Below are 16,751 nucleotides of genomic sequence, written 5' to 3'. Positions count from 1 at the left end.
ATAATAGCAATTTTTTTTTTTTTTTTTGGAAAGATATTCTGGGTTGTTAATTTTGGATTGCACAGAGTCAGTTGTGCTGGGGAAGAAGCTGTATGAACACGGCTCCAGAGTTTGCTGTCTGTTCTGGGCTCTGCTTAGGAGCTGTTCTGAAGACAGAGTTTTTCTGAGGAAACAGAGCACCATGTTGAAACTGTTGAGCAAATGGGATTGCTTTGCATGTTGTTTGGCCAGTTCTGGTCTATGTCTGTACAGAGCAGGTTGCCCTGTCTATGAATAGAAGCACACTGCACATCACCGGTGTTTCTCCATTAAGAGGCCAGCCTGCTGCTAGCAGCACTTATTTCAGTGCAAACACCTGTACCATATGTTGCCACAGTATTTTAGCTTTAGATGATATTATAATTAAAGATGCAAATCTTTTACCTTGTATTTAACAGGTTGGCTGAGAAATGTTCTGATTCTATTTCTTTTGTGTCTGAGCACCAGATAAAGGTATGAAGTTCATGTACATGTTATGGCTACCTAAATGAGTTGTAATACCTGCAGTGCATTGTAATAGGTATTTCAGTCTTCTGAGATCATCTAAAAAATCTTCTTTAAGCATTCGTCATGCTCCAGTACTTCCATATCTAATACTGGAAATATTCATCATGTCAAACATGTTGACACTTTGCATCTGAAGGCTCATGAAGCCACCAGGTGCCATAATATAGAAATAGACTTTTTGTATGAAAGGTCATCTGTAAAAGACTAAAAGCTGGGTGTGCTCCTTGGTCACTTTTTAATGCCATCTGGAAATGTAACCTGAGGGAGCTTTTGTCTGTTGTTCTGAAAGTTTTGCAAAACAAACAAATATAATTCCCATATATGCTGGAAGACTTACTGGAAAAACAATGAAATATTGATGTTGCAAGAGCTGGGTGAAAACTGAGAGATATAGAGGGGAAAAAGACYTTTGTAATACAACTTAAAATATTTTGGTTTTGTTGTGCTTTGTTAACTATTGAACTTCAGTGACTAGTATTAGAAGGGCTGCTTTATTAAAACCTGAACTGCTCTTCCCAAGTTCAGGTCCCCACCACAAATATCATTTATACTTTACAGAAGAATCTCTCTGATATTCCTAAAATAAATAACTTAAAAATGCATACAGCACAACCCTCATGACTCCTATTAATAATATGAATGGTATTCTATTACCCAGAACATGAAAGTAAACAATTCCTTCTCCCAATTCTTTGTAGAAAAATTCTGTGGTTTAAAATTGAATAAAATAGGAAAYAGAATGAACTTGTAATAACACTTTACCCAGAAACTTGATGTAATGAAACTTTACTGTATTAAGATGAGTAATGAAAAAATAGATCATATTTTATTTAGATTAAATAAGAAATGGAAATTTTGGACCCTTAAATAAATTTCAGCATGGACACATACATTGCCTTCTCCTTGACAAGGTTACAATCTGTCAGCTTAACTGATGCAACAGCATATTACTGTGCCTGAATGTGAACACCAAACAGATGAACTAAGAAAAAGTTGAATACAGCTTTATACAGAACTGTGTCATCAATAATTAGAAATGCTAGTGAGCTGGTACCACTATTTTGCCATTCATGCTCCTATTCAGGGATCTGAAATTGTTTATGTGGCTTGTGGACATTTATGTAACAAGATGAAACGCCAAATAAACCACTTCTTATGATTTTTAAGGTGGCTGTTTTCATGAGTGACAGGTATCTCTCATTCTGTGTGTGTTAAGTTCAAACCTCTGCTTCTGCTGGCTAGGTGCAACCTCCTCCCTTGTCTGATTATCTTTCTGGATAAAAATCAGTCTTAAGTTTTTCTGTGATCTGACTCAAGCTAGCTACTTTGGTCTACTTCTCCATCCTTCCCCCCACAGTGAGTGTAAAGAACGATTGAACATTGTCCTCTTTAGAACAATCTTATATATATTAAAAAAACTGCTGAGGCAACTTCTTTTATCCTGCTCTGGCTTTAAACTAGACAAACTCTGTTCCTGCAGCCTTTCCTTGTTGGTCATGTTGCCCAAGTCTCATCTAGACTCTCTCTCATTCGCCTGCAACCTTTTACAGTATAGAACCCACTTGGAAAAAATATTTCATCTGAGGCCACATTAGCACTGTTTYAAGCAAAATAATTACTTCCCATGCCTTTTACGTATATTTTTTATGAATGTATCCCTGGAGAACGTTTGCCTTTTTAGCAACATTGCCGCACCTCAAAAGCTTAATGTTACTTACAGTGCCCAGTCGACCGCAATAATTAACGTGATGTCATCTGTGGGGAGTCCAACCGAGGTCAGAACGATGACCATTGTCACGAGGCCAGCCTGCGGGATACCTGCGGCACCTATGCTGGCAGCGGTTGCTGTGATACTTTAACAGAGAAAGAAAGGAATTGGCTTTAACTGTGCTGGATCCCTCCGCAGGAAACAACACCATGTTTCTACAGTTGTTTTGCTGAGCCAGAATCCTTGTACAAGCCACTGGAGGGAAGTGTCAGGGTTTGGTGGACGCAAGCCAGTTCAGAGAGCAAGGAAAGGCCAAACTATCTGCCCAGTGCTCAGTTCTCACCCTCCACCTTGCAGCCTCGTCTCTGTCGAGGAAAATTCTGTGTTATCTCTTGAAACTACTGGTGAAGAGACGGGGGCAGCAAGGCTGTGGGCTCCTCTGAGCCATGTCAGCTTCTCATGGGTCACGGCACCATCTGGAGTCTCCGCAGTGCTGCAYGCCACGAATCTGCTGTCACTACTCATCCTGGCTTCACCTTGGCAGCAGAGCTCCCGGCAGGCATGGCCTGGTTGTCGTCAGCAGCTCCTGCACCAGGCAAGTGCACTGCTGGYGGCAGCCAAGGCCTTTGGTGCCAACCCGTCCCAAAGAGCCTGGGCCAAGGGTGAAGTTCTTGTGTAGGACGTGGCTTCGCATACTTGGATCTAAATATGAAGCAAGCATATATGTGACGGTACCTCTTCAGTTTCTGGAAAGTATTTCTGCTTAACCTTCACACCATTTTTTCAGCAAGGCAAGCAGAAATGAATGGGAGGCCAGGGCAAGAGTGGACCTGGCAGGCTTAACATTTATTTTTTTTTCACCAGTGCTATTTTTAGGGGAGAGATTTCATTCCTTTTTCCAGGAGCAGAAGTGACTGACTGGATATATTCATTTCCTCCCATCTGGCCACTTTTAAGAGCAGGCCATCCAGCAGAAAGACAAAAAGCACAATGAATGTTGACAATTGTAAAAGGATGACATAAAGCATATACACTGATAATCCGCCACATTCATCAGTCCAGAATTTCAGAGCTCTTGGCGAGCAGTTAAGTCTCATCCTCCTCCTGTGACGGAAAATGACAGTAACAATATTCATCCATGTGGAAACCRAGACATAGAGATATCCAGTATCTTGCTCACAGCTGTACACTGTACCAATACAGCAGCATTAGTATTTATAACTAGAATCTTTTTCTGCCATAAAGAAATACATTTGTATGTGGGTGTGATGGGGGAAGAGAAAGATTTAAAAATAAATTTTGGAAAAGTTAGCTTGTATAGCATCCTAGTAGCATTGTAACAGGCAGAGTTTAGATAGAAAGGAAGGGGCAGAAGCTCAGTATTTGAATAAAAACTAAATTTAATGAGTATTAAAAGATTCTTAGATCAGTGCTCTAAACTGGCTAGCCCATTAGGACTGTTTCTGCCTCYTAAGTCATTTCAGGCCAGAAAGTCTTATGACTTAATTGGGAGCAACAATAGGAATGTTTAACTAACATTGAACATGCAAGCTCATCTGCTATTCCATTGCATGTTGACCTTAATGTAGATGCTTCTTCATATAATACGTTCAGTTGATGAGAACAGGATCTTTGCTTCTCAATCTGGATTTTGCAAACTATGAGCAAAGTAGACTGATTTTTTTTYCCCCTCTAACATTTTTTTTTTCCTCTGGCAAAAATACCCTGGTACTGAGGTATATTTGGATTTCAGATCTCCAAGTCCTAAAGTATCAAGGTCTGGGGCAGGTGTGACCCACAGAGTGTAGTTAGAATTTGACTTCAGATATTCAAATGTTTAGGTGCTAGATCCACTGTGGTTTCTTATTTTCCTCCTTCTTTTGTAAGCTAGTGTTTTTATTTCTTTTTGGATTTTTTTTTTTGATCTTCCTTTGTATTTTCCTCCTACTGTCTTTACTTCTGCCTGGTTCTTATGTACCAGCACTTAATATGGGCAATGAAAATAAAGAGATAAAATTAGGTTCTGCTAAAACAAAGTTAGAACTTACCTTCTTTCTATTTACCATCACCTTCCTTGTCCTTATATTTTTGAAATCACCATTCTCTACTTGAAAGATGTATGTAATGTCTGCTCRTGGTCTAGGCCATGTTTTGAGACCACGTTCTAAAAACATTACCAAATGCAAAATCACAGAAGACTAAATTTTAGCACGTGGTCATTGCAACGATTTTCAGAGGGAGAGACAGCCTAAAAGCAAGAGTTCTTATGGACACTTCTTCTGCTTCTAGTCTAGCCAATTTTCCCCAAAAGTCCATCAGCAAACCTCAGCTGTTATCTGGGGTTAGTTTCAGGACTCTCCTCCTCTTGTCATGAAGGTTTTAAGCTACAGCAGAAGATGTGCAAGGCCCAGCAGTGTAAAAGCAGTAGTGGTGAGGTCAGTGGGTGGGTAGGTAAGCAGATCTCAAATATGTTGCACAAGGCTCTGACTATGAAGAATGTTTTTCTAATCATTTGTTCCCTGCTGGAAACCTGCAGGTTTCAGTCCCTGAGGCATTCTTTGGCAGCCAGTGAACTTATTCTGGCAGTAATTGTTTAGCTGGATCTTTTGTTCTTTTGGATCTATTACAGACTGTTTAAGGAGGGAGGATGCAGCTATAGCATTCTCTGCCCACTGAGAACATAGTTGTTTATGAAGTTTTCTGCTTTAACAGCAGCCATTTAAAAAAAATCTGGATGGTATAACATCTTGATGAAAACCTACCCTGAAAATAGTATCTCAGTACATCTYGGTACACCCCTATTGTGCAGCTTTCTTTGGCTCCCCAAGTCTTTCACCAAATGCCTAATCCCTTCTCAGTTAGRAGAAATACTTATGGCTCCAGCTTTCATTTGAGGCTGACAAATTCTCAACAGAACTTGAGAATTTGACAYGGGAAGCAAATCACAACATGTGGAACTTGAGGTTTATACCTTATAGTAATAATCTGCCCAAAGTCCAGTTCATAATTGTTTACTTGCGCGATGAAGATGGCTGCCACCGCTTCGTAGAGCGCGGTCCCATCCATGTTGATGGTGGCTCCCACAGGCAGCACAAACCTCGCAATCCTCCTGTCCACRTGGTTATTCTCCAACAAGCACTTGAAAGTGATAGGCAGGGTGGCTGAACTGCAGAACAGCACAAAGAAGCACATGCTGAAATTATTTTTATCTCTTCCAGTCTTCTTCCATCAATKAAGACAAATTATTAAACATTTTCTGGTTGYAAATTTCCTCATTTTCAATAAGATGCATATATTTTTAAATAGTAATATACTTAAACATGTTTATCCTCATTCTATATTTTATAGGCCTYTTGTTTTTGTGACATTCTGCATTTTACTGTTCAATGTCGCATTCACTAATATGTCATGARCAACTAAACTGTATTCAAGTGAGTGAAGAGATTTTTTTTTCTGACTTGTAAATTTGTAGGGAAAATATACAATGGTAAGATATTTTCATTGTAATGGTACAGCTTTTAATATACTGCTCAATATCTGAGATGACTGTAATAGATGTAAAATAACAATGTCATTTAAAAGGATTTCAGAGTTACCTCTTTAAAGAGATATGTAATTATTGAATGGRCAAATATTGGTATCATGGTACTGATGTGTTTAATTTTCTTTTTTTCTGTGAACAATATGACCCCGATAGTGAAATATGGGTATCTTTTCACTAGTTTGGGCAGTCCAGATTGCTCAGGGTTGTTAGCCTCACAACAGCAATGTGGCTGTGATATTTAAATGGTATAATGACCATTATCTGCTCTTAATGAAATATAACACRCTTGATCTATAAGTTCTATCAGTTGTTACATTTGACTTACAAAATAGTAGCGAGATTCTGAAAGCTCTGTTAAAATCCTAACCCCAAATCTGCAGGAATGTATTAGTAAAATGTTTCCTTGAGTAGGAGTTATAATTCTGTATTTGTGCAAGCTGCTGTCTGAGGAAGTAACAGTTAGTGTTTGAAAAGGAAAAGTAACTTCCTGCAATATAAAGGCAAAAAGAACTCTGTCCATCAGAGGATGCTTTCATTACAATTTCTCTGTTTCCTATAACCTTTTCCTAAAATGTCTGACTGGTGAATGATTTATGACAAAKAGGCAGTCATTGCCATGAAAATCTGGGCAGAAGTAATTCTCCAAGTATGCAAATGAACTGAAAGGACAAAGAAGCAATAAAAACCTGATTAGCTCTGGTAACTGGCTTATATTCAACTTTTTCATTCTGTCRGTCCTAATATTTAATCAATATTTACTTTGAAAAACAAACACAGTAAAGCATGAAACCCCAGAGTACACATTAGAAGTAACTTCTCTCTCAGGCATGCATATCATTTTTTGCCCATTCATTTGTGAATGACTGAAATTCTTTATGACTTGTTTACCATAAAATGTTCATAAAACAAAAGGGTGAGACTGGGGTGCAYCAGTAATATAGAACAGAAAATCCTGGTATAGTTGTAACTAGGAGCAGGCCACCACAGTAGCAGGTCTAGATCTTCTTAACTACAGGCATCGGCAGGAATTCATTATTAAACCTACTATTCATTGCCTCCCTTCCCTGAAGCTGCTTCAGTTCTGGAAGATTATTTGCTTTTTAAAAAGTCTTTCCCAGGCCACTTGGTTTCTCTGTAACAGAACCCTGACCTGTTTGTGGGAAAAAGAGGAGGAAAATGTTAATCTTTCAAGTCCTTTTCCACCTTGCCTACGCTCTGATCACAGCAGAGTTTTAAACCTGAATGCCTTCATGTTCGTATGGCAGAGAGCTGAGCTGGGAAGGTGCAAATTTGACCTGACATCTTTGGATTTGGTTAAGATGTGACAAAAAATTGAGGAAAGAATCACACAATACCAATGGCACAAACAGAAAATCCTATACCTATTTCCACTGAATGTATGACACTGTTTTTGCAAGAATTCAGCGTTTTATCTTGTGCATTAATTCACAGAGTCAGGTGTTTCTTTCATTTTAATTTTGTGCTGTTAGACATAGAGTGCATAACTAAGTTGTTGGTTTTGTAGTTTATTAATTGTTATAATACAGAAAGATGTAAGAGCAATGAATGTAAGAGCAATGATGGCAAAAACATCGTGCAAGATATTGAAGGGCAACTTTCCAAGTCACAGATTCTAGTATCTTCCTAGCAGAGACAACGATTCCACATGATCTCCCTTACATTTATTACACCACATGTCAAAGCTAGCATTTTGTCCTAACTATTCCCACTGAAAGACTGCCCAGAACTCACTGTTCTGGTGAGAAGTTTAATTTTTGATCTACATTTGTTCTTTCCAATCTATACTAAATTTGCTTTTATGTGCTTTATGCATATATCCTTAAATAAATCAGTTCAGCTATTACAAGATGTWCGGTTAGAAATCAATTTTGTCCCCTCTCAGCCTGGATTGAGCCAATCAGACTTTCTTTAGTCTTCTTTTAATAYGATTGTTGCTTTACATCCCTGACTACCCTTCTCTCACGTTTCAGTCTAAACGAATTTTTCCTGAATATAGGTGACAAAAATCATACAGAATATCCTAGGTGAGGTTACCTTGTCCAAAGTTGTTCATTTCTACTTGTTATATATCATCYGGTACCTATCAGAATGATGTCTGTACTGTGGCTATTGGTGACTCACAAGTTGAAAAGAAAAAAAACCGCTTCTRCTGTCATTTTTGAGTTAAATTCATATGGCATACTTCAATGCATTAAAAAAAAAGCATTCTGAAATAAATGTTTTAAGTTGTCTTTCCAGTTAGGCTAGGCAAAGTCTGTCTTCTTGAAAGCAGCTTTATCTGGTGTTAAAGAGTGAAGCAGTAATGTGAAGGCCTGAAATGTAGATTTTACTTGGAGAAAAATACTCTAAAGAGCTGATCTGAGTCTGCTAAGTCTTTAAAAAAGTTTCCTAAAGCTTGCAGCTAAGAGGAGGGATATCTTCTTCTCCCAGCACTACCTCACTGATAATTAAAAATATATTTTTAGAGTCTTATTTCGATTTTGTTTTGGATAAGGCTCTGCAGCTGCAGAAACTGAGCATAAGCTAATGGCTGATCAGGCCAAGCTCCCACTAGTGCGAGCCACATAGTAGGACAGCTAGTCACTGCGGAAGAACAGCTGTGCAGCCTGGTCTGTTTATCTTATCATTCAAATGCATTCTGATATTTGCTCCAAAAAATCAACAAACTGATCTCATCTCCCTTTTGCTAAATCTGCCTTTAATTTACACTGTGCAATAGCCAAGATCTTAGTGTTTCATAAGCAGCAAAAACCCTTGAAATACTCATATAGTCTGCCTTCAGAGAAGATGAAAATTGCTTCTTTTGATGGGATGTACCACTGAGAAGATGCTGCTTTAATTCATTAATGGAAAGATGACCTAGAAAAATAAAATTCCCTCATGCCATAGGAATGAGGAAAGTGAAAATCAAGAGAAATTTTGTATGTAGGCCAAATACTGCTTGGTCAGTGCAGTAAGAGGTGGCGAGATCAGGGCTGATGTGGACATGTGGAGGAGGGGAAGCAGCATGACGGAAATCCAAGGCTGCGCTGCCTGAACACCACAGAGCAGGGCAAGGTGGGCAATGACTTTACCGACATCGTATAAAGGAGCTATTTACATTGCTATAGGCGCCTGTTGACAAAGCCAGCCTGTACCAGGGCCGAGGGTTTGGCATCAGAGGACTGGAGAAATTTCCTTTTTCTCTGTCCCTGACTCTGCAGTAATGTCCATGTAAACCCAAGCCAATATATTGCTGTGTGATAGGGATTTTTGGGCAAGTAAAAGGGGACTGAGACTGGGGTGCAGAACCTTTCACTAAAGGGAAAGGGGCTGAAATAATGTCCTGTTTCAATAAAATCATTGTCATGAGATGACTGGTTAGTGGCTTTCAGGTCCCCTTGTGGTACATCTCTGTTTTTTGTACACAATATTGTTTTTTCTTCTTGCAGTTATGACTTTTAGCTTGAAAAGCAATCTGTCCACAGGTGCAGACTAGCTGGAATGAATATCAGAACACTGGTTTGTGGTGTTCTTTCTATCATTAGATGTAGACATGAACTGACATGGAAACATCTGCAAGAAACACATCAGTATGCTTAAAACCAACCCTTTGTTCTCCTCAAAGATGAGCTGAAAATCCAATACCCACAATATGAGTGTTATATAATGCCCCTGTGGCAAGTATTAGTTAACCAAATACAGCTGCGGGGACTGTCAGGAGAGGCAGCTCTCCTGTCCAGTCCCAGTTATTTGTGCATGTTCTTTTGGCAACAGCTCAGCTATGCGCAGTATCCACTCCTTTCAGTGTAACCACGGTGAAAAGTTCAGACATCTCTAGACAAGACACTGCTGTTTGAGAAGAAAAACATCAATGGCCATGTTGTGCCTGTGTTGGATGGGCAAAATGTACGTGCTAATGAGAAGGGGCAAACAGACCTAAATCCACCAGAGTGTCCAGGCCCCAAATCTGGAAGTTCAGAGCCTTTCTGCAAGTAATCACAAGAAAAGATAACCAAAAATCCCCAAACCAACCTCAACAACCTTTACCAAGAAGTAATATAACTTTAGACACTCACGGATGGAACAGGGGAATTAATCCCTTACATAACGTTTGTAGATCTGGTTCTGTATTTTGGTTACTACTTATCATGCCTGACATTTTGTTTTATTACTATGATTGATAATACTGACATTGGAACATTTCCAACTCTGAAATGTATCATAACTCACCCTGGGCCTGCAGATATTATAAATTACAAAGCACAGATATTATAAACTACAAAGAAGACATCATAACTGTAAAGAGACAGAGTAAGAAGATGAGATCCCATGAAGAAACAATGAACTGCTTTGATAGAAATGGGAGAAAGTTATTTAAAAAAGCACAAGCCCTGAAAGTTTCTGAGGAATAGTAAATTGATTATAAAGTCAAAATATAATGCTGATGAAAACATGGAAAATGAAGAAAGGGAAACTGTTTTATAAAAAAGTTGTAATGTGTGCTAATTTTTAAAATCTGATTTAAGCTTTACTTGATAAAGGATCTGTCCTGGTGAAAGAGCTGGTTAATTTTGCTGCCTATTAATAGAAAAAAAGAGAAATGGACAAACTTTTCTATAGAGGATAAATGTGAAATGAGGAACAAAATTTTCTCTTTTTTTTCCCTAAAAAGAGAAAAATTCAGATTAGTTTTTTAAGAAAATGTTCTAGTAAAAGGAGAATGGAATAAACAACATAGAGGAAAAAAACCCCAACACTTGAGTTGCCAGCATTAGTGTTCTTCAGAAATAGACGTCTTAGAGGAGCAGGGCAGAGAGTCAAATGTGTCAAATGCGAACCTGAAGGGCCTTTTCCAACACTAACATTGCTGAGTGTCAAATTGAGATCATATTGGAAGCAGGGGATGTGATGACATCTCAAGCTACAGACCTTTAATGTTCTACTAAAAAAGCCCATCTTAATTATTTAAACCAGTTAGAATTTAAAGCTCCACCCAGGACATAATTTTTTCTTGAGCCTGTATTTCAGAGTATGTTGATATAGGACAGTTTGGAGCAAACTATTAAATATGAAAAACACCTTGTAAAATGAAACATAGTGGAAAGGCAACACCTTCCAACTGTACTGAAATAGTCATTCCCTCCTCTCTTTTCTTTTAATTCCTGTAACTTCTTTCTGCTCTATTTACTCCTGCCCTAATCACTGGGTATTCATAAGAGAGAGAGAGCTCTCTGCATAGACCTTCCTGCCCCAAATTCCCTGGACCCTGTTGGAACCAGGAGGAAACAACGAGCACTGGCGCAGCCTAACTGCGCCAATGGATTTGGGATTAAAAGTTTTCATGCTTTTCCCAAGACTGGCACAAGTCTGGCAAAGCACTTTTAACTTTTCTCTTTTTGCTGGACCTTCAACAAAATAGGAAGTATGGCTCTTTTAGCACGGACAGTAATTACCACATTGCAGGGTAACATTTTGTGACAAAAATAAGTTTTGCAGAAGATTAGGGAGAAAGGGAATGACATCAGGAAAGTTATAGAGCTACTTGTCTGTATATTTATTTTCTAAGACAATGTTCAGAAGAGGTCCAGATTTGTGCAAAACCCACATAATTATTTATCGGTGATGATACCGTATGCAAAGCCATATGCTCTGATTACATAATGACCCTTATTAGACAATTAAAAAGAAGCTATTTAAATCAATATTTGTTTGCCTGCTTCCCTCGAACTTTGTATTCGCATGCCATGCCTGCYTTCCTTTTCTGTAATCCCACCAACTACAAATGCATTTTATTTCTAAGTGGGTCACTATTGTGGGAGAGAACTGAGAATTTGCGGGAAATTAATTACGAAGAAAATTAAGATTAGGGGCACAAGGGATGAGAAGCTGATACAACACTATTTCCTGTAAGGATATATCAGTCATCCGTGCTTGAAATATCATAGAACTTATTATAAGAGGGAAGATGAAATCAGCATTTAAATATAACAAGATGAAGTACTCCTCAGTCATTATTGTTAATTAGAATAAGCATTTTGGGGTTAATAAAATCTTTTATTTTTTTCAGGATGTTTCTTTATAATTAAGAGATGTATACAAATATTATTGATTCTATACTAATTTTGAGGTCTAAATTAAGTAGATGAAGATAGGTACTTGTCACTAACTGTCATCGTATCAAAATCTGGATAAGAACTGAGTATTTTCCAGTGTCTCTGCAAAATAATAATTATAATAACTTAAAAAAGCCAAAAGCAAACATATGAAATCAAGCTGAGATAAAGGAAAGGTATCTTTTCCTTTCAGCCCTCTTCCTGACAGTAGAAATAATAAATATATAAGACATCCCAGAGAAACCTATTTATCTGGCATTTTTAACTCTTTCTGTGGCTTTCATCACTGCATAAAAAGTGCTAGGTACAGCTGTTCTTGTTCCTTCAGAGTAACAAGCCTCCAGCCACAGGTGCCGTGAGACAGTGTTTTCACATATCAGCTATGTGGAAATGTTATTTTATTTGTCCTTGTTTCCACTCTGCACAAGTTAATTCCAGTCCTTTCAAGCACTTCTCATTCAAAAGTTTATCCGTGCTGCTAGTCATTTGCACAACCAGTTTTCACGAGCTGTTTCCCATTTCCACTGTACATTTCTTCAGCTATGGTTAAAACTCATTGTATATCCTCCCTAAAGAGGATGTGAAAACATTATTCCTTGAGCACTATAGCTAAATATTTTCCCAGTGCTGGACAATAACTTGCAACCACAGTCTTAATGTACCAAAAAMCAAAGACTAAGATGAGTAGAAAGGGTAAAATGTTTCCATATGCCAGAACTAGGAGGTTCTCCACTAATACCAAAATTGAAATCTGGACAAATTTTGTATCCTTTACATATGCTAAATGTGTACAAGCACAAAGTTTGTTTTCATGGAAAAATACCCTTATTTCCTTTCTAGTCCTCTAAGAAAACCTCTTTCATCCAACATTTTTTAAACTGAGGAAAAACAGTGTGACAAACATTATTGTCAAATGGATCCTACTCATAGCTTCCAAATGTTGAGAGACATATCTTCTAAAAATGTACCAGTGAACTGGATACAGGCCATAGTTTAGATACAAGCATGTCTGCTCCAGTACACCTGTACTGTGCGGTTCCCAAGAGAATGCTGAAATTAGGATCTAGCAAATGTTTTGTTGCATCTATCTACGAAACTGCAGAATACCTGGAGGACGTGGCCAGAGCAATGAGCAAGGCTTGAAGAATCCCTCTCATGAAGACAATGGGGTTCTTCTTGGTGATAAAGAAGTACGTCATTGGCAGAATAAACAGCCCGTGCACAACCAGGCCACACACAACAGTAATGGCGTAGAAACCCAGTTTCTTTCCAATGGTTGAAGGGTCATCCATTTCTAAGATTTTGCCAGCAATTAGGAACACTATTCCGAAAGGAAAATACCTGAGCAAAAAGAAGGACATTCGTTATTAGGAGATAGTTCACTTCCATCAAACAGTGTGAGATGGAAAATTGTTGTATCTCCAATACCAGCGCAGTGAAAGCACCCTGTCTGAAAGCGGCATAGCTGGGTTCAGTTGTCTCACCAGATTGAATGTATTTAAACTTGACTGAATGTATTTAATCCCTCACATTTGAGGAGCATGCCCTAACCACTAGACTAAACACTCTTTTATGCAGGGTGCACTTCAGTACAGCTGAGCTTATGTTGCTGGTCAGGAGCGAATTTAAAATGCGCTTGTTCAGAAGAAGGTTCTGACTCTGTAGCTTAMGGCAGGTCATTTGCCTGGGAGAGGGGGAATCCTGAGCTCTGCTCATGCTTGTGCTCATGTGACTGTTGATGGTTACTGTTGGACACAGTTAAGCAAATACTTACACAATCCTTAGGCCAGGTAGGAGAAGACTCTCTTTCCCACCACCTTGTCCCCTCTTACCTCTATTTTCCCTCTCCATGTTTCAGAAAAGCGGTGGCTCCCTCTGCATTTTGTGTGGAAGTACCAACATGTGCTAGATAAGCCCTTGGTGCCTGGGAGTTTGTTCAGGGCAGATAGGCAGAAGAATATTTAGTTTCTGAATCCCCCCTGGACTGGATGTGAGATCGGAGCGTTATCAAAACTGTAGTGCTTTCATGCACAGCTAGACACAAAGCCATGGGTGCCTAAGGAGCTTCAGGTAAAAAATAAATAAAAGTAGATCTGGGGACATCCACCCCCCTTCCATTTGCAGCTGCACCAGCTCCAGGACTTACAGCCCTGTCTGCTTGCCGCTTTACCTCATCCTTCCAGAAATTCTGGCTCCCTCGGCTCCATCTGGCCAAGAGATCTTTGCCAGACTCAGCTTAGTCACATTGAAGCAGGGAGCTGGAAACAGAGGCCGAGTGCTGGCAGCGGCCTCCCCCACGTGTGGCCGAGCCGTGTTCGGGGACCCCCCGAAGGCTGGGGAGGATGCTAAGCTGAGTCACACTCCTGCTGTCAGGGAGCAGTGGGCTCTTGCTGGCAGCCTGCGCGCTTTGTGACTGTGTGCTCTGCCTATTTAAAAGCTGGGTGAACTTCCAAGCACTTTGACTACTGGGCAAAAATGGTATTGCTGAAGCGGACAGTGCCAGACAGAATTTTGGATGAAAAATTTTGAGCCTAAAGTACATCCAAGCTGTTATTGCATTGATGTTATTGAGCTATAGCTCTGGTTATTTTAGTAGGATACAAACATAAGCATGAAATATGCACATCTCTGCCAAAAATTCATGGATTTTACAGGGCTAGCTTTTGCTGTTGTTGGCCACCTCCTGTTCCCCTCATAACTGGGGCAGATAGACTGGCAGGTCTAACTGGCCCCCAGTGTAATTTAGGACTGCTCTGAAGGCTTTTTCTGACTGACATGGGCTAGAATGATTCCTTGAGGACTAGTTTGTTGACTGGAGATATCCTGAGTGCCAGGCAGTCGGGGTACATGTTCATTGCRCTGCACAGTGCAGAGATGTCCAAGCTAGAGCAGCCACACTAATCACAGCACAGTCATGTCAGGACGAGACCCCAGCCCTCTCTTGAGGGCTTAATTGAGCAAGCTGAAACCAAGCTAGTATTTCTAATGGGGCAGTGTTCAACGGTGTGGATGCACGAGCCTGAGGACCTCATCCTCCTCCCTTGCGTGGGCTGGATGTACCCTATTCCCCCTCAGCCTGCCCAAGGCACAGGTGGTGCTCCCAGTACTAAGTGTATACAGCATATACCCAGCTATACCATGTTACGTCTTTTGGGGGTGATATCTGGGGTGTCTCTGTCAAAGTGACACTGCTGCAGTACAAGCTAGGGACAGGATATGTGTGTATGTATCTTCCTTCAAGCGCTGAGGCCCTACAGAGCTAAGGACTGTCATCCCTCATTTACCTCCCTGGAAATAAGATTACGCCATCTCTGTGCATTCTCCTCTGTTGAAATGTTCTTTCTCTTTAAAAAATATTTTATTTTCTTAATAAAATGGTTACTTACCAAACAGCAACTGCCACTATCTTCATGACAGATTCRTTTAAACATTGACAAAAGCTGACCAAAGGAACACCACTGCTTCCCATTCTTCCCAGCATTATACCTGCAAACAAATGTGTTCATGTTTAAATACTCATGTGCCTTCATGCAAATCCCCAGTGCTTTCCCTCCTTGCTATAATTCAAAGTGAACTAAGTGGGAGATGACTGGATGAATTTAGATCTTTATGTTGTAGAAGAAGTCATAGTATCTGTAAATCTCACCTATACACAGACACAGTGAGAGCATGGGGGAACCAGGCCACAGTGTTGTTCTTTGGCTATGTCGAGCTCTGTCATCTAGCTCCCTGTTTTTTTGATTTTGCAATTCCCTGAAAGTTTCCCAGTGGAAGTGCAGATTTTTGTGCTTTGGTTTTAGGCCTTCTAATAGCAAATCTGTTTGCTTAACTATCTTTCATGGAGCCCTGAGAAGGGATTTACCAGTTCTGAGGGATCCCTGGAAAACAGACTGAGAAACACTGGTCTAGCTAAAGCCGTTGTCTCTGCAAGCCTGCAGTCCCTTCCTTATCTCTGGGCACCACCTACAACTGGGTGATACTCTCAGTGCAWAGTCAATATCTGGGCTTATACATATTTGGAGCAAGTTAATATGGGGGTCTCCATCCAGTTTTCAGTAGATATCTGCCTACATAATAACAATCAGCCCTCACAACTGATTGTGCTTAGCAAACTTGGGGGAGATAAGGAAATGCAAATTCATGCGAAGAAAAGGMAAACTGCTATCCAGACTAACTAGCAAAGAAAGCAAGCAAAACCCATTTGCTTGCCCCAGTACTAGGAAAGGAAAAGAATACAGCTTTGGGATGTGTTAGATAACCACATATTCTCCAGTCAGTGTTAGTCTCCAAAAATGTATATAAATATACATCATTTTCCCATTTTAGTAATTTTCTGCCTGAAAGGATTGCAAGTGATTGAGTTAATTGCTCAGGGAAGCACTTCAAAAACAAGCTGCAGCAACTGAGCCTGCCTTGGACGGGGGTTTCACGAGGAAGCAGGGGGCTGTGCAGGGGGTGCATGCTGACGCTTGCTCTGGATCCGCAGCGCGCTGGCTTTGAGTGGCAGCCCAGCCTGGGGCCTGGGAGCCCACATCTGTGTCTGTGGCCAGGTCGGGCTGTAACAGCGCCAAGGCATTCCCCTCCTGATGCAGGGAGGGAGGCTCTCAGCTGTCTTATCCAGGGATTTTGCAATAACTGCATTCAAAATGTGGGCTTATAAGACTGTTAGTATTCATCTAAGCTGTAAGTTTTAGGTTGGAAAACAACACTCTTTTATTAAGCATGTTCCTCATCTGTACTAAAAGGATTTTAAATACAATTTGGCATTTGAAGCCTGGTTGGTTTTATTAAGCTGTGGCAGTTTTACAAGAGTCTTAGCTTCTAATTCTATATAATG

The 16,751-nt window shown here is 39.9% G+C and overlaps 1 protein-coding gene across 3 annotated transcripts in view; it reads right to left on the bottom strand.

The window, feature by feature from the left end:
* SLC1A7 (solute carrier family 1 member 7) overlaps positions 1–16,751 on the bottom strand; it is a 58,375-nt gene that overhangs the window by 5,152 nt on the left and 36,472 nt on the right. For all 3 annotated transcript variants that reach the window (XM_026086830.1, XM_026086831.1, XM_026086832.1), the window contains 4 exons: positions 15,301–15,400; positions 13,022–13,255; positions 5,226–5,420; positions 2,265–2,399 (listed from right to left, as the gene is read on the bottom strand). In XM_026086830.1, coding sequence (XP_025942615.1) covers positions 2,265–2,399; positions 5,226–5,420; positions 13,022–13,255; positions 15,301–15,400 — 664 coding nt within the window. The remainder of the gene's footprint in view (positions 1–2,264; positions 2,400–5,225; positions 5,421–13,021; positions 13,256–15,300; positions 15,401–16,751) is intronic.

The sequence above is a fragment of the Apteryx rowi genome, unplaced genomic scaffold (assembly GCF_003343035.1).
Source record: "Apteryx rowi isolate R43461 unplaced genomic scaffold, aptRow1 scaffold_7, whole genome shotgun sequence".
NCBI lineage: Eukaryota > Metazoa > Chordata > Aves > Apterygiformes > Apterygidae > Apteryx > Apteryx rowi.
This window is presented reverse-complemented; position numbering and strand designations above follow the sequence as displayed.